Source organism: Phaethon aethereus (genome assembly GCF_964289735.1).
Source record: "Phaethon aethereus genome assembly, chromosome: 2".
Lineage (NCBI taxonomy): Eukaryota > Metazoa > Chordata > Aves > Phaethontiformes > Phaethontidae > Phaethon > Phaethon aethereus.
In genome coordinates, this window is record NC_138582.1 from 54,542,255 (window position 1) to 54,561,631 (window position 19,377).

Sequence of the window (19,377 nt, forward strand, 5' to 3'; positions counted from 1 at the left end):
TGTAAACGCATGAAAAATTTTAAGTTTAGTACCAGAACTACATTACCAGTTTTTCTGAAATTCATTTGTTGGATGGCTTTACAATGATAATATGAATTCCAACCTGTTAGCTAGGTTTAGAGTTTAGTGTTTCAAAATTAAAGTACATAAGCTTGATCAGAAATTCAGGAACCTCATGCAAATTATTGAGTAAAAGACATGATGTTATTGCTTGATATGTCAGTAACCAAAGAAAATAAATCTAGATGTAGTGTCAGCTGTGCTGAATGCCAGCAAATTTCAATGTCACTATATTCGGACAATATTAAATATATTTTATCCCTTTAGTTTTTAAACTTTCACATTTTCTTTTGTTTATTTTTAGTTAAATAATTCTGTAGGAAGGGCAGAAGTAGGAAGAGTAACTGCATGGAAGTGTGTTTTAATAGTCAAGAAAAGCAAAAGTGCAATCAAATCCCTGAACTAGTGACAGCTAGCATTTCTGGCACCCACCCTTGTTAACACGTATAAGCCACATACAACAGTACCAAACCTGTCTCTGAAAAAGGACTAAAAAGTGGCCATTTACCAGCTTCAGTCTTGCTTTCCTGATGAGCTTTGTTCAGGTAGTCTTAAAAGCTTGCTGTTGGATTGGAGCTTAAAAGATTAAAGGCTTTCCCCCCTGATTGTATTACATAGCTTCAAGTTCAAATATCATCATACTTTATCAACACAATTTTATAAAATATTACCTCATTTTCTAGTTACCTTCATTATTCTTAATTAGCTATGCAGAAAGAAAAAAGAAAAATCTCTCATGCTACTTTCCAGTTATATTAATACAAGTATTAACACAGTGCATTATGCTCTCTAATTTCACTATTGAGGTCTACCATTTAGATCAAGTTTGTCATTCACTGTTCCAATTTCTCTTCTAACCTGCCTACCTTAAGTCCATGCAAGAGGAAGCTTAAAGATCAAGACTATATATCAAATACAGTTGTACCATTTTTTTTTTTAAGGGGAACGGGGGGGCACACACATGTAATTTTGAACACAGGGAGTTTTACAGAACTGGAATAGAATTGCTTGGTCCCACAAAGTTCTTCTGCTTTAAAAATGTCTTACCCCAAGATCACTTTAATTCTAGACAATTCCCTCTTTAGTAGGATGATTATAAAATGTTGGGAAAATAAAGGATTTGAAGCATTGGGTTTTCTGCTATTATTCACACTCATTTTTCTACCTCGTATTTTCAGTAAGCTTCCTTTGGACCCTGAAAATAAGTTGGGAAGAGGAAAAAAATAAACACATGTCATTGGTAAATTAGATTGTAACACTTTAAAAGTGGTTTTGTGCAACTGCATTATGAAATTCCAGTTTGCCATTAAGAGCATGCAAAGTAGCGAAGATTTTCTTTCCTTTGATTCCTTACAGACGTCAGGAATTCTTTGCAAGTCTTTTACATTTGGCAGATTTGTGCATATTATACAGACTGTTGGCTTATAAATTGTCTCCAGGCTGGTACTGTGGTTCTGTAGCAGTAAAGTAGTCCTCCAAGAAAGACTGTATATACTCAAATGTTGGTCTTTCATCAGGGTCCTTCTTCCAACACAGTTTCATTAACTCATGGAGAGACTCTGGGCAGCCTTGTGGGCAAGGCATCCTATATCCACGTTCCACTTGTTCCAGAACTTCCCGATTCACCATCCCTAAGAGGAAAGCATTTTAGCTTTGAATGACGTTATGGAAAGAAGTTTCCAAAAGTTTGTCAAGTGTCTCTGCAGCCGCAATGCATGTGAATCTAACCATAACAGAACCTTTAATGAATGCACTTTATAACGAATGAATTTTTTACATTTTACATTAAAAACATTTTCTGAAAACTATTTAATTACACTGGTAATTCCTTAATACCTGGTCCTTCTTCCATTTGTATGCTTTCTCATTTGTATACTTTCACACTGCCTTGGGCCTGTCCTTTCAGAAAGGAGACTCACAAATACCTTCTGCCTGCCTTAGGTTCCATTCAAGGACCACTTAATTTGAAATCAGGCCAAGAAAAAGGCATTTTATACCTAACAGAACTGCCTTACAAATTCCAGTCACAGCAAAATATCTAACGACATATGTTACATATGTTGAGTTTCAAAAACTGGTCCATCAGGTTCACTCTACCAATGCTCACTGTAGCCTGGGAAAATGCCAAAAATAGAAATTTCAGGAACAGACAGATAGGAAAGCATAAAGATACTCATTAATCCGCAATGAACTATCAGTCACATTTACAAATGCTATTATCTTAAAACACTTTAAAAATGTATAATAGTTAATCTGTAAATCAAAGTAGCTTTGTGAACACAGGAAGCAGTGAAGTGCAACTAAGTTTTTGTTTCTGCTTGTCAACTGTGAGCTCTGAATGAAGGCAGAAAGTACATAAGGTAACTTCAGAAGCACAGAATAAAACAAAGAAAATAAAAATCTATTACATCTTCCTCTTACCTGGATATGGCACTCTCCCCTTTGTTACCAGCTCTGTCAGTAAAATTCCAAATGACCACACATCCGACTTAATTGTAAACCGACCATACAATGCTGCTTCTGGAGCGGTCCATTTAATTGGAAATTTAGCTCCTACAAACATTGGAAAGACAGATACTTAATTTTCCCTTGCTTATGCATTATTTGCTTACACTTCAAAATATTTTAAAAAGAATACTGCACTCAAAAAATGTTTACGTTTCGCTTCATTGACAAAATCTGAGGTGGTCTAGTGTTTTAATATTTCACTAAGGCAGCAACCGCTGGCTACAATTTTTGTAAGCAGGTAAGACATCTGGGATTCTTAACTAAATGTTTCAAACAATGGGATGATCTTCAGAATCTGATGAGCAACCTCTCTGAAATATCATCTGTCTTCAAACTGTAGCAAGCTTTACCCCAAGAAAATAACTAAAAATGTTTTTTAAAATATAAGCAAACTGCCAGATAATTTTGAGCAATAAGAAGTTTACTAAAACTGCACTTAGGTGAGGGGGACACCTAAAGATAGCTGTGAAAGCACACTTACATGCATCATCTTTTTTCATGCAGACAGAATACATTGACACGTTCTGCTAAATGTAATAGTGCTAAATAATTTGAAGGTAACTGGTCTTACTTATTCAGTAAAAAAACTGGTCTTACCTTGTCTTGCAGTATACTCATTGTCTTCTATTAACCTTGCTAAACCAAAGTCTGCTATTTTACACACAAGATTGTCTCCTACAAGAATGTTAGCTGCCCGGAGATCCCTGTGGATGTAGTTCATTCTTTCAATGTAAGCCATGCCATCAGCAATCTTAAAAATAAAAGTTTTATTAAAGATTATTTTTCATGACTATATACATTTCTCCCAAGCATTAAGATGTACCCCTTTATTTTATCTCCATTCTCATTGTATAAGTATAGAAAGTATAGCACAGCAAGAGCTTGTGACAGCACTGATGAGAGTGTGTCCGGCTATACAGTATCTACTAACTGGGAACTAGACTGTTTCTTTTTGACAAATTACAAACCTACAACAGAAAGTGTAAGAAAGAACAGCATACAATAGCCAGAGCATTCAATATTTACGTTTAGTTGATATCTCATATAGTTTTAAATTTCTCCTCCAAGCACAAAATACAGTTTTCTTGGTTTATACAATGTACCTGAGCAGCCATATCGACCAGCTGTGGGAGTTTTAAGTATTTCCCTTCTCCTTCTTTAAGGAAGTCTAGCAAGCTGCCTGTAAAAGATGACACATTTTGAGGAAAAAAAAAAAAGGGAATAAAAATGTTAATTTGACCTGAAAACATGCATGAGATTTTTTTTTCCCCTAGACATTATGATTTACACATTCACCTCTTAAAAGCTGTGTTTGAAAACCCATCATTTAACAGAATACATGACTCAGTGACTACGTCTGTAGTTGACTCTGCTCTCATAACTAGTTAGTGCAAGTTTTAACCAAGTATTTTGGAATCCATTTCAGTAAGTCAGATAACTGAACATTAACAAAGCAGACTGCTGCTTGATCATTAGATCTACTGATAAGGCTTTTTCACAATATTCTTGGTATCAGTGCCCTTCCTAGTTGGACTTTTTGCCACAGTGAGATTTATAATTAAAGAACAAAAAACCTCCTATCCATTACTTAAATTTTTCTGCCAGCTCCAATTATATACTAGAGAAATTATTCCAAAATTGTTGCTTTTATTTTGTTGCTTTTTCTTCCTTACCGGGGAAAACAAAAGCATCTTCTATTCTTTACAATGATAATATATTACCTTCTCCCATTTATATATTGTAATCATGTCCAGAACATTACAACATGAGTAGTATTTGAAATCAGTTCCAAGGACCTGCGCTCCTTTTAAGACAGTGATCTGTACACGCGTGGCGTCTCTGACGTAACAGCTTTCCCTACAGGTGTTATTATGCCATAAGGGTATAGGAACGTGATCTCTTTCTTAAGAAACTGGTGAAGGCTGATAACTAATCAGTCCCATCACAGTCAAAATTACAACAAAATTACAAGTGTGGCGATGGTGAGGAAAAAAACCACTGAACTGCAGATCTTGCAGTGGATTCATGGCTGTAGTTGTGAGTTAGATACGACCGATATGGTTTTAGTCACCTGCTGTATTTTTGCACTGAAAGTAGAAGTGTGGCAGGCCAGACGCACACTGCTGGTGCTGTTTATTGTGTTTGCACAGACCTTCTTATCTTGGTTCATGAGCAAAAAGTACCAGAGAGGAGCAAAGATTTCCCACTGACCTCAAATAACCTGTCCACATTGGAAAAAAATTTTGGGTACTGTGCAGTTCTTACCCACCTTTTTTCCATGTAAAAACAGAAAGAAAAAGAAAAGGAAAAAGTTTGTTCTATTAACTTTCAAGCATAAACCAAAGAAGTTTTATTTTCTTTTTTGTAAAATGTGACAAGTTTTTCAAATGAAAACAGAAGCTTCCAATGGCATTCTGAATCCATAATTTAGACAAACATGCAACTATTTTTCCAATTTTATACTTCTGCTGTTGCAAGGTAACATCCCAGTTGCAATTTTAATCTTTTTCTTAGGCAGAATGCTATAAAGCATTTTCTTATCCTGATTGTCTTGCCAAAACCTGATTTCTGAACAATGAAAACTGATTTTGCATGGCAGCTTTCAGATCCGACAGAGAGCCTGTCTCGTGCTATTTAGGAACAACACCACCACAGAAGGTACTTTTTATATTTTCTATTCCCTTCTACCTCTTCAAACTTACATACAATACTTAAAATCCTTATCCAAACAGGAAAAAAGAACCCCACATGTTTGTGGCAGAGTACTGAACACAAACAGACACTCTCTTGGACTTTAACATTGTTTCTATTTCTTACCAGAACAGCAAAAATTCTCTGTGAGGTGAACAGAAGCCTGCATTTTATGAAACTGGAATAATTTACTTGAAAATCTGCTGCTTCTTAAGACTAATATGCTTATGATGTTTATTCCTACATTTAGTCTAAAATCTCTAAATCTCTGTTTCAGTGGCAGGGGGAAGGGGAAATGATGTAGAGCAAGGGGAGAAGGATGAAAGACTGAAAACAAGGAGATAAAGCAGGGAGTCTGGAAAAAAACCCTCAACCTTTTTAAAATTTACTATTACACTGTTGGAAAAGAAAAACTAGAAAAAAAAACCCCTACTGATTCTGTCATCGTGAGCATGATCTGTCTACAGGCAGGCATGCTCTCATAATAGTATTCCCAGCTTTACCATCCAATTTAAGTGTAAATAGGCAGCACACACTAAAAAATGAGGAGAAACCCCCCCATCTTGTACTTGGAAGATGAGCATGGGTGACACAGATGTGCAAAAAAATCATGCCTCCACCCATGATCTAAATCAGAACTGCTTCAAGTAGGTCAAGCGTTGCTCATTTTAATTTAATCAAAATTACCACTTATACTCCACTCAGCTTAAACCTAACATTAATTAAACATTTCATTTGTTGCTGGGATCTTAAATAATCTTTTAATCGTAGTATCTTCAAACTATTCTGTCACATACCTTTTGTCATGAATTCAGTGACGATGTAGATTGGTTCCTCAGAAACAACGGCGTATAGTGGAACAAGCTTGTCATGTCGCAATTTCTTCATGATCTGAGCCTCCTGCAGGAAAGCTTCTGGCATCATTGTACCAGGTTTTAGTGTCTTGATTGCTACTTTTGTGGTTCCATTCCATGTTCCTAGAGAAACAAATTAGATCTTATTCTCCGCTATAATACCGAAGAGTTTTTCTGCAGAAACTGTTTACTTTTTGCTTCTGTTTTGTTAGCTAACAGTATAATTATAAATTAGGACTACATTGAATATTATTTTTACCTTTTTGACCTAATTGGTACTTTTTCTCTTCAATTCTTTATCAGATTATCTTTTCAGATCTCAATACTGATTTACTTAAAATACTATTAAAACATTCACACGGACAACTGAAAGGTGTCACATTAAGCTCTTACCCATCCATACTTCACCGAAACATCCTTGGCCCAACTTAACTTCCAGCCTCAAAGATTCTCTAGGAATTTCCCAGGCATCTTTTGCTAGTCCCTGTGTTTGTGGTTTCACAGTGGGACACACAGTTGTTAGTTTATGACACAGCCCATCAGCGTGTTCTGGAAAATGGAAAAAATAAGCTTTGTCGTTAAGCAGGGGTAAGACTACAACAAAAGTAACATCCTAATGTTGATAAAAAGAACTAGCCCATTTACTGTTTGTCAAAATAAAAAAGAAATTTTATAATTGTGAATTTTAAAAATAAACTACATATGCAGTTTTTCTTCCTCACGATAGGCACAAGGTAGCATTAGAACATTAGCATGTGAGCGTACCTCTGTAGTGTTTCACCAACTTCTGTAGAGATTCAAATTGTGCTCTGGTTGTGATATAGTATCCACCATTGTCAAGTTTTCTGATTTTGTAGTGTTTCACATTATCACCCCTGACCTCATCCCAGTCACGTATGGAAAGGGAGTAAGCACCTAGGAAACAAGACATACTTGGTTCTTTACCAAAAAATTAAAAACGTTTAACATATCTCCCCAACTGTCATTATAAATACACGTGCGCATATGCGTACATATAATGTGATAAACATAAAAATGGTCATTATGTCCACCTTGGCAGTGGGGGGACAGGAGAGACAAGAGATATGCATAAATATACCTTTAGTGGTTTCACTCTCTCTCACTAAGAAAATACCACGCTGGTTCCCAGGATTTAAAAGTAACCTTTCTGCATCCTTCCTGCCCATCTTACCAAAATACCACCTAGAAAACATTAAAGGAAATATGTGTAAGTAAAAGCTTCCTATGCTTTGGTAATCATATAAATACAAGATTTAGAAAACTCAAACGTTGATTGGACTACTAATATCCCAAAGACATTGCTGATCAACAAAAGTAATGACATCCATATAATCAAAAGGCTAAGGTGTCCTATTTCTATATGACTCTCATTTCCATAGTTTGCAAAATACACGTAAAGAGGCCTCTATTCACAAATATTATGTTTTTCTGATGGTTTAACAATGGATATCAATGGTACTTAACATTGAAAGTAACACCCTCCTTCTGGTTAAGAAGTTCACAGGTCAAGCTGAATCAGATGACACACTTTGGTAGCACACTCAGAACACTGCAGCAGCTGAAACCACATTCTGTCTATATGTTAGAAAACAATATTTAATGCAAAGTGGGTGTGCATAAATACCATTGGACCACATGTTCCTTCAGATTAGAAGGGGCCTTTGGGGGGTCTCTGGTCCAGCCTCCTGCTGCAAAGCACGGTCAGCTGTGAGATCAGACCTGGTTGCTCAGGGTGTTGTCCACTCCAGTCTTGAAAACCTTGAAGGATGGGCCCTGCACAGCCAACCTGGGCAACCTCTGCTCCTGCCTGGCTGTCCTCAGTATAAAAAGGTTTCTTCTAATATACAGCTGGAACCTCTCCTGTTTCAACTTCTATTGCCTCCTGTCCTCCTCTACCTCATTAGAGGAAGCACTTTTTTCCACTAATCATTTAGAAACAACCCTGGGGTAGGTATCATTTGCTTCTCTATGAGTAACACTCCATCTTTGTTGCATCATTCTGATACCGAAAAGTGCACAGATGTTTTAAAACACCTGTGTGTTTTCTTGCCTTAAGTTGTTTCACAAAAGGAATTTCTTCTTTTATGCTCCCACAGTGTGCTCATCCTGATGTACAGCCTGCACACAGCTCTGTCCTGAGCCACCGATAATTTTAAGGTCCATCTTGCAGTGAATCCCCACACTTTGGAATAACACTTATTTCTTACTACATTTTATTTTGATTCTGTGCCTCAGAAGTCAAAGTGATGCAAAGTGTAATTTCAAATATTTTCATTTGGCACCATAATAGCATCAAACAAATCCGGCTTTATGAGTTGGGAGAAGAAAAGTAGTATTGGAAACTGCTGCAAAACAACAGTTTTGTGGGTGAAACATTTAAATGTAGGTAAGGAGGGATCATTTCGTTGGCCTGTGCAATCACTTTGGAGTTAGAAACTTATTCTTACTTTTTAGTGTATTTGCAGTTTGACTGTTTAAGTAGATGTGCAAAGTTAGAATTGGATATGAGAGTATGTACACTTGAGACAATCTGGATGCAACCTATAACCTTACTGAAGCAAACTTGAACCCTAATTAATTACTTCACATGAAAATGCCTCTTCCCCAGACTACTACAACAATTTACAAACTATATTGTAAAGTGCTATTTTATTTCATGACCTATAAAATAATAGTAGGGTTTACTTGTTCTTTTTATGAGCATTAAACATTTATATTATGGTATCATTCAAAAAGCACACGGATAATATGGATCCTGTCACAAACTGCTGTTTGTGATATAAGTGCCTTCAGGCTTAGAAAAGACCGTTTAAAGAAAATCCTAGCAACCTGGGGCTGTGTATTACTTTTGCACTTGTAAATCCAACTTCAATCACAACACAAAAATCTATAAACACTATGAAAGCCCAGGGCTAATAAATGAACTCTAAAGCAAATTAACTCTTTTCCAAATGCTATGGCAATATTTAATAAAATTAGCACTAGTTCTTTAAAATAGTTAGTTTAAAAAAGCTTCCTCACTCATCACCCCTCACTCTCACCTCTAGACATCACATAAACCTATGACAAATCCCCTGTTTTACTATTCTTTAGGAGCAGTACCTTCTTTGCAGAAACACTGCATTCTGAGTTTGCAAAGGGCTATCATTTCCATTTTACCACTGCTGCAGCTATAATGACAATGTGCTTTTATTGTGTAGTTTATAAAACACCTCTCAACTTTTTTTCAAAAAATCTGAAGTCAGTAATTTTATTTTTTTTTAAATTATTTTTATGCCCCTCAGCTGAAACTCGAGGGCATAAAATAACAGCGCGTCTTTGATGCAATCACTTTTTAATAGCAAAGAGCCAGGTGAAAGCAGCAGCAACATGTAAAGTCTCAGCCTGAGATTCAGGAAACATCTTGGAAATCTGGCACTTTCCCCAGAAGTGCAGTAGCAAACATGGAAGCGTGTAGATCACGTATCAGGGAATTGCTTATTGGCAGTACCATGCCTGCATATTGAAGCAAGAGCTGCAGAGCGTTGTATTTCTAGTCCAACAAATACAAATAATCCCTTGGAACAAGTATAACCTGAAACTGTAACCCAGCTCACAGTTCCCACAATAAATTTATGTGATTCTCTAAGTGCCCTGTGATCTTTGTTTGTAAATAAATGTAGGAAGTACTGGTACCCAAAGCAATACAATCTTCCAAATTCATAGTAGTCTTTAGTGTGCTTAATAATTTTGTCACCAAAAAATTGTTATAGATTAAGAGATTAGTAATTACTGTCCACACAAATGTTGTTTTAGAATGTAAGATTAGGTGCTACCAAGGATACACCTGATCTTGAATTAGGGTTTGGCAAGCAAAAATAAGGATAAAAACCTAGAGCTGATGGTATGTGAATTCTAACTGAAACATCTATTTTCGCTTTATATGAAACACAATGCATGTCTCCCAATTCTTATCATCATTACTGCATTCTCCCACTCTTTTTCCTTTAGCCCTACCTATAGCAAGCAGGCATAAAACATTTGCGTGAGTGTCCACCTCACTCTTACTAATAATTATACCTTTGACATCACCCAAGTAGCATTGCTATCCTTTAATTAGTAGTATTATCCTACTTTACCCTTAAATGTTACATGTACTGACTCAAAGGAATAGTATCACCATAGGGCACAAAGTGTAAATGGATAATAAGAACATATTGACAGGATACGATGTCTTACTCTTCTGCTTGAATGGAGTCTGCAGGAGCTACATAATTACTTGGGATGTAGCCTGTTTTTCCCGTAGCAATGGATCTTGCTTCCCACCAGTCTCCTTCCCTGCAATGCAACATCAGTTATCTCTTCCACATATAAACAATACATCATCCTCTAGCAGCTATAACATCCTTACAGATGAAAGGCAGGTTGAGTTTAGGTTATTTTAATTATGAAGGCATCTAAAATAGTTTGTGTTGCTCCTAAATATATTTTTTTTTTTCATTGTAAGCAACACGAGTGCCTCTTGGTGGAATTCTGTATTTTAAAGGGTTTTTTTGTTTGGATTTGTTTTTGGTTTTTTGTTTGGTTTTTAATTTAGTGTAAAAGGAATTTATCTACATATGCAAAATGCAAACCTACAACAAAACGTTTTATGGCAGAGACGTATAAATAAAATTCCCAGTTCTCTAGTCTTCATCTGCCTCTCCCAGATCATTCTGCCTGTACGCTGACAGCGAGAAACGAAGGAAGCAGGAAGTCAGCTAATAAAATTAGAGAACTGGATGAATGAAAACTGCTACATGTATGAATTAGAACTATTAACACAGCCAAAAGCTGCATGTAAAGAAATCTCCAAGGTGAACAAATTACTTCCTTTTCACTAGACTTGTAAGAAATCAGGCTGTAATACTGCTGCAATTGAACTAGAACATCAAACTACTCAAACTATCTGAGCATGGATTTACTGCAGAGGCCAGCTAGATACACTTCCATGGCCAGAAGTCCCTGCCTACAGTCCCCACCCCTACAGGGCGCTTGCCTCCAGCATTTGCAGTGCAGTGCTGCTGTCTTTGCCCACACCCCTGTGAGATATGGAAACCCATCAGAGAGAACCTGCAAGGTGCAGAACCTGGGATGGGACAGTATGTGTCTCCACCTCTGCTGCCCCAAAGCAGGTAGCTGTGCCTTGCTGGAGCCGGGAGTGGAAGGATGCCACCCAACCAACTGAGGAGGAGAAGGCTTGGGGCTGCCCCAGTCACTACAGTCCCACATCTGCACTCAAACCCTGAACTCAGCCTGAAGGTTATTGTCTTACCAGTATCAGTATTTTAACCACATGCTTGTTGAACGTTGCATGCATTCAAGAAAATAAAATAAATAAATAATAATTAAAAAAAAAAAAAATTCAATCTACTCTTCACTGAAATAGGATACACAGATTTTTCTCAACAACAGCAAGCGAAGTCTGTGAATGAGAACACTTACGTGTTATTTATTATCTGGAACCGTTCACCTTTCTTAAATGAAAGGTCATCTGTAGTTCTAGCTTCGTAATCATATAAGGCCACAAATACAGTAACACCACCTTAGGAAACAGAAAAAAACCCCATGATATAGCAGTAACACTGCAATGCTTGACTTAAGGACTCGTCCATGAAACAACTCATCGATTTTGATTTGGAAGTAACTAAGCACTCTGGGTTCTATCTCATTTGGGAAGCTTGATCAATAATCAGCTCATTTCTTAAGACAGAGGAATGCCTATAAACAGACACCCTAAAAATATGCTTCCACACCACAAAAAAGCAGCTCGATACATCACTGGAAGTACATTAGTAATTAGAACACTTACAATACAGAAAACTGCGTAACACGTCAGCAGTAAAAAAAAAAAAGCTAGCTTCTTTATTAAGCTAGCTTCTTTTTAAGAAATGCAATTCTAGAAGATCCTACAACACCACAACGGTGAACCATCAACCACTGCTTTTTACAGAAGTAGTTTCCTTTTGAACTTAGCTATAAATAACTGATGTGTGCCCAACTTTCTGGGGTTACACACCAGTATCTACTCAAGGAACTGAACTACAAATAAAAGTATTCTGTTGGGGAAAAAGACGTTTTGCTGCTTTAGAACTAATGATTTTTAATTCCATCAAGTCTCCCCAGCGGTGAAGCAGACCCTTGCTGAGGATCCTCCATCAATGCATTTACTCTAGAGAACAAGGACCAAGATACATTACAGGACGAGCAGCTGCACTCCACCAGCCCTAAGGAATTTGCTTCCCCATCCCACTTCTGGTACAGGGCATGCTGTTCAACATGTCCCACAACCAGGATCCATGTGTGAAAGAATGAAGGTAGGGAGGCTCCTACACTTACAGTAGGAAAACATTTTCTGTACTTAAAAGAATTAATCTGTAAAACTGGGCTAAAAGAGAAAGAGGGAAAGGGGAACAGGCGATATGAGATACACAAGCTACAAGCAAAAATAAATAACTATGTACCATAACTAGAAGAAAGTTAAAATAGAAAACTGCAGATGGGCAATACAGAAAGACTTTTTAAGCTCTAGAAATGCTACTTCACAGTCTAATGGATATTTAGGAAGCCTAATGATAGTCCAAGCAATACCTTACTTTTAAAAGTATAATATTACATCCCTAACATGTATATATATGTACCAGGATATACATGGAAGACCACCAACAGAAACATGTTGCAGCTAATTTTAGATCTTACAATCAACGTGACAGTGATCAGAAAGGAAGAATACATAATGCAACAGATGTTGTCTACATCTAATATTCTTTTACAATGCACACTTTCTGACATAAGAGCTCCTAATTACTTAAATATTTTAATTTGATTTAGAGTCTTCCTATGATTACACTATCTCAGCAGATCTCAGCTGGAACTGAATTTACAGTTCCTCTAGGAAAAACATAAAAAATCCCCATGGGAAGTTAGAGTAATTGAGGGGGTTTTTTTTGAAGTGTGATTTATGAACTGAAAATTAATTAGACTATCCTCTAGAAGTTAATAGTTTCTAATCTAAGTTAAAAATCAACACATTTCTACCAATTTTTGCCTGCATTACTACATTACTACATTATTTTGATGCCACAAGCTGCTACATGGAGCAAGAAAAATGTGGGGATACATACCATCTTCACAAAAACAGAAACCAAATGTTATGGAAGTAAACTATCCCCAGAGAGTTCTTCAGCAGATGAAGAAAATCAATACTCTCAAGTCACGATATTACAAAATTTTTAACTGCATATAAAGAAACTGGAAGACTCCAAGAACTTCAAAACAAACTGTACAACATCTAGGAGAGATACTGATGTAGGAACAAGAGAAAGACTAATTCTCCTAGACAGTGTAGACTAGTCAAAGTAAAGGATTAAAACGTAAACCATGGAGTAAAAGAATTATCAGTAATTATCAGTATTTGTGTGCTCTTAATTATTTTTGAAGAAAGAATTGAAAAAGCTAACATATAATCCTTGGAAAGTTTTGGTTTCAACAGTTCAGCTACCACAAAAACTCTTTTTATTCTCACTCACAATTTATTTCATAGCAAAGAACAATAAAATACTTCCGGAGAACTGCACAGAATGTTTTAAACAAACAGATACCACTCAAATGATTTTTGAAGTCTCTTGCAGCTGTTTTCTTTGTGAATCACGGCAAGGTGATCTAGTTTAGATGTTCAAGCTATTTGTAGTCATAACATTAACCTTAAAGGTTATCCTTTCATTAGGTCAGTATTCCCACCCTCTAATCTAGGACTGGTTTTGGAGACAAAAGACGACCTCATTTTCTTGTTCGGCATAAGAACTACAGAGCATTAGTGCTTACCCGCATGGAAGGCAAGAACAGTAGTCCATTTTTCTGTTTTGATTTTCAGTAATATTCTATGAATTCAAAGTATCTGATGACTGAGAATGCGTAATACAGGAGCAGTGTGACTGACTCGGATTTCTTCTCCTTTCCTGCTCTAGAGGAATAAAAGATAGCTCAACTCTTCTCAGCTGCACTACAGGCCATGATGACAACCACATCATCCTCTTGTCAGACATCACTGATGGACTGGATAAGTACTACTGACACTTATGTCCTGTTTGCCAAGCCCATCTATTCTCCTCTCTTGTGAAACAAAGGGCCACAGAATGTGATCCAGTGTTTTATTTGTCACAAATACAAAAAGCTTACAGCCAGATGAAGTTAAGTTATCTTACTAATCCACAAAAACACCCGATTTTGATTATCTGAAAATTGCTACTGAATGCACCAAACAACTGCTGGTGCAATTTAAAAAATTTATTTATTTTTAAGTGCATTTGTTTGTGAATGGGTTTTACAAAATGAGGGATAATTACATAGGCAGTATCATTTTACCTGATCGCAAAACAATGGGGGTATTCACCCACATCAGCCTGCCTGCTGATAACTGAATTGACACCGATGAGACATTAGACTATCTTTTCATGAGAAATCTCTCCTGTTGTCTCTGGTCCAAGATACTACATGCTTAACTACTGGCATGAACAGGGACAGGCAAGCGAACATCCCTCCTGGTTTCTGCAGCAAAGGATTTGTGGTATCTGGCGGGGGGCTACATCCCTGATGCCTGGTAATGCCCCCGAGTGCCTGCACACACTGCTGGAGATTCCCACATGAAAAAAGAACAAGATCTCATAAGAAGAAATACACAGAGGTTCTTGGAGGAGATGAGGATTTCTTTAGGCATGATAAACTCTTCTTAGCGGAGCTAAGGAATAAAAAGAAATGTTGCTCTTATTTCATTTCTGTATATGTTCATCCAAAATGAGGATTCAGAGCTGACTCAAAAATATTGAGACAGGAGAGATGCTCATTTTAATTATTTGGCTTTTAATGAATTCCCAAAAAGGGAATACGAGGTGATCATTACCTGACAATTCATATTTGGTTTCCTGAATTGCTTAATGTCAAGGCCACAGTGGGTTTTCATGGATCTCAAATTTCTCATGTTTAAAAGATTTTAAATGCCACTGTAAAGCAGCAAACATTTAAGCACTGTAATAGTGCTAACATTAGAGGTTTGTGGGAAAACTAGAAATAGACTAATAAGGAATTATTTAGCGTGTTTTGTGCAGTGTCTGTGCAAAGCTTCTAAAACAAATTACTCTCTCCTCTCTCTCTCAAAAAAAGAATATATTACAGCTTCCTCTCAAACATATCCAGCAAAACTACTGAGATTAGCCACGTGCACAAAATCAATGGTTTTGTAATGAAGTTTTAAGGTTTTGATGTGTGTATAATACCAGATGTACATATTACTTTAAAATGCTGTGTCTTCAGAGACTTCATATCTCAGCCAAGAAGGTCTTGGGGCCTTGTAAATTCTGTTTTTACATTTTCAACTTTGGTTTTAATATGACCTCCAACAATGAGAATTCTGCTCCTTCATTTCATTCATGTAGTAAAGTACACAGAGTATACTGCACATCCTGTTTAGGTTTATGAATCAACAGATTCAAGGTTGCATTACTATACGTACCTTACAGCTAATCAAATAAGTCTGAAAATCAGTTTAAAATATCAATTTCATGAATTTGAAGTGTATTTCATTTTGCATCTCTCTCCAAATGTCTAAAGCCATTATCCCATGTGCAACCCTTCAACGGCTTAGAACTTCTAACACAATTTTATCCACTATTCCCATTATTGCCTTTAATAAGTCTTAAATGTCTCTGTGCTGTGATCCTAAACCCTGGCCCCCAAAACAAAAACCAAAACACCCAATGCCCAAGCCCCAATCACTATTGAATATGGGCTGAATTATTATCTGAGCAGTGAAGATATTGAAAAAAGAAATCCTTAAAAGACAATTTATTTTAAATTTGCAATTTATTTCTGTGTGGCAAGGGGTCATAGTATTTGTTTGAATATGACTGACAAACTTTAATAATAACAACAACGACAATAACAATAGCAGCATCATTTTATGTAACACTCACCTGTTAAAGTACTAGGATATGGACTTGGCACAGCTGAAAAGGAAGATGATGCTCCTCCAAAGGGTGTCATTCCTGAGGGACCTCCAAAAGGAGTCATGGAATGACTATTAAAATTAACTGCTGATCCCTTTATTGACGGAGACTGTGTTGCTTGGCTGGAGTCTGATCCGTAATGGCTGACGTGGGAAATAACAGGTTCTGGAGTATTATCAGTTCTGTATTTCATGGCTGGACCTTTATCTTCTTTGCTTTTAATGCACCCCATGGTTGCTTCTGTGAGAATGAGAAGAAAAAAATGAGTTCATCTCCATATAAATATGTAATATTTACTTGTAAATACATTACAAACTATCTTTTGATAGTTAACACAGAAGACTCCCAAAAAGTTACCAAATATGCTGATTTATTACTGTTTTAAAAAAACAAAACAAAACCAAAAAACCCCAACAAAACAACCCTCAGCAATTGCTGCCACATGCAGATTATAAACTCCGACAAAAAAGCATTCTGGAATAAAATCTAAACCATTCCCAAACTAGAGAAGACCTAATTATTTTCCCTTACATCACATACTAAGAGCACATTTGGATTATTCTTCCTCGCAGTTCCTTGGAGGACTGTAAATGGTAAAAAATAAAAATAAAAATAAAAATAAGAAAGGAGTTAGGCAACAGACGAGGAGAAGACAATGAAGACTTCTATGGCAGGGTGGAAGGGGAAACAGAGGTGACAAACACAGAGTTAATTATATGAAGCAAATCCAAAACAATTATATGAAGGAAATAAGTGGTACATGCCTTTCTTTTTTAAGCACCTGTGCAGTAAGGTCCTGACCTGCCAGTCGTATTATAACTAATATCTTTAAAGATGTAGAGAAGTTTTCATCCATTGCCAGCCTCCAAAATACAACTCGCAAACAAACCTGGGATATTCATGGCCACGGGACAGGGTTAAACTCTAGAGTCTAATCAGAACTAGAAAAAAATTTAGAAGAGTAATTGCAACATCAGTGGCAGTTTAGAAAATGAACTGCGCCCGGACAGGCGACAATTTATAGCCCTCACGGCCCAAGATTGCCAGCAGCTCCCACTGCAGGCAGACTGTGCCAGAGCTCTTTACCCAGGGGACACCCATTACCTGCTGGTGGAGGTGATCAGGGAGGAGACTCATCACCAACAATTAAAATGACTGCATCTTAACAAGTCCCCACCTGCCATTTATCAGGTGGTGACAACTGATAGCAGGCATTTTCTGGCTTACGCCAGCTGGCAAACAGATCAAGAAGAAAACAGGATCTCTATTAAATGCAGCAATACTCTGACATGAAAATTCCTATATGCTTGGGGAAGAAAAAAAAAAAAAAGGTTAAAAGTCTACTTTAACTTCCAAAGTAGGAACCTCCACAAAAATAGCAAATCACCTGCTCCACACTCTCTAAAGAATCAGTTAAAAAAAATAAACAGCAGCAGCCTGAAACCATTAAAAAGACATCTTTTGGTAACTACAGTAGCAGTTTCATGGACTCTAGCTAACACTTAGGGAAACTGTTTCCCATTGTGCCTCTGACTTTTTTCCTTTCAATTGTCTCTTACCTTGTTAACTATTAGACACAGAAATACGGAAAGAAGTAAATCTTACTAAACAAGTACTGCCTTAATATAGTCACACTGAGAGAAACAAATTCCCTCTGTATGAGTAACCATTACGATATTAAAGATACTGCAATTTCCTCAAAAACTGTGAATCAGAGTTCCTGGAAAGATGATAATCCATAGCTGGTAAAACAACATATAGAATTCACTGCTCATAAAATTATGAATAGTCACCCTGTCAATTCAGCCCCTAATGCTGTGATGTAATACTGGTGCAGAAATAAGCAGCAAAATCAAATAACTGCGTTTTTACAAATCTCATCTGAGAGTTTACACAGAATAATAAATCACCACAAAGGCACACCTTATCCTTTTTTTTTTTTTACTTCTGATACCGTTATTGCCAGCTTATTAATTGTGCACAAATGTTAACAGAGCAAGACTCAAATACATACACGAAGAATGACACGTGTCTAAATACCTTACAATCTACGGTAGAAAAGCCAATTATTAATCCACGATACAAGTCAATCAAACACCCAATCACATCCTTTTAATTTCTCCACCACTGCAAACAGACACTGTAACTTGAACCACTTTTTTTTGGCCATGTGGCTGCCTCTTGTGAATCCTTGCCTTATTCTGAGGCCTGTTTCTTTGATTCTCTTTAAAATAACTGCAGTCTTAAGTTTTGCGCTAGCACTGAATAAAATCACCTTGATAGCACTGATTCCCTGCCTTTGGTTGAAAGTTAAGCATCATACACAATTCCAAAGTCCAGCACACTACTTATGTTAATAAAGTAGATTAAAAGTGAAAGGTACAAACATTTGTACAATTAAGTGTAAATATTTTTCCTCTGTAACTTCTGGCATTTGGTTAACTTGTAACAGGCTGAAAAGACGTCAAGATCAAAAAAAAAAAAAAACAGAAGCCAATTTACCAGTTCTGGTAAAACTGCTGGATTCTACCCACGGTATTGCCGATCTGACCAAACGGCTGATGGCAGTGCTACCCTGTATTGCACCTCTAACTACTGTCACCCATACGCGCCCGCGTACTTCAGCTGTGGCTAGCAAGAAGATGCCGTTGGTATACTTGAGTCCCGCAGAGAAAAGCCCTTACTGAAGACTTGAATTCATTCTAGCGAAGTCTATTCTGCCTCTCCCTTGCTTCTCCCCTCCCCACCCACTTCACTGTTAAGGTAATCTTCTTTCAGGGGTTAAAGAGATTAACAACAGAGACTCAATCAGCACTTCAAAGAGAAAAACATTCAGAAATAAGCAGGCAAAAATTTAAAAGCTCTACTTTTATAACTGCATACTCACAAAACACAATTAAGGACGAAAACTCCTTAGCTTTTAAAAGCCAAAAACATAGGTGGAACTTACTATGAAGTACTGTGTTTGCATTTCTGAGGAGGAATTAGGGGACTGCGGGAAGATGACATAAACCAAGAGTGAGTAGTAGGGAAGGGAAAAATGATTGCTCACACGGGGAGTGGGGAAAGCCTTAAAAATTACTGGATAAAGAAAAAAGATCTCTAAGCAGCTGGTAAGCAATGTTGAATTTGATTGTTTGGGTACTGCATTTGTTACCAAAGTGTATGTAACTGAAATAATTTTACAACTATATTTTTCTCCCTGCTCATTGGGGAGGGGTGGA

At 36.9% G+C, this 19,377-nt stretch overlaps 1 protein-coding gene across 1 annotated transcript; it reads right to left on the reverse strand.

Annotated features, from left to right (window-relative positions):
- Window positions 1-1,482: 1,482 nt before the first annotated feature.
- On the reverse strand, window positions 1,483-19,034 carry YES1 (YES proto-oncogene 1, Src family tyrosine kinase; the record flags this gene model as incomplete). Its single annotated transcript, XM_082015494.1, has 11 exons — window positions 16,121-19,034; window positions 11,598-11,697; window positions 10,353-10,451; window positions 7,213-7,316; window positions 6,879-7,028; window positions 6,507-6,662; window positions 6,053-6,236; window positions 3,672-3,744; window positions 3,166-3,319; window positions 2,482-2,613; window positions 1,483-1,691 (listed from the first exon to the last, which is right to left on the reverse strand). The coding sequence occupies exons 1-11, from the start codon at window positions 16,383-16,385 to the stop codon at window positions 1,483-1,485; spliced, it is 1,626 nt and encodes a 541-aa protein (XP_081871620.1). The 5' UTR covers window positions 16,386-19,034.
- Window positions 19,035-19,377: the final 343 nt, after the last annotated feature.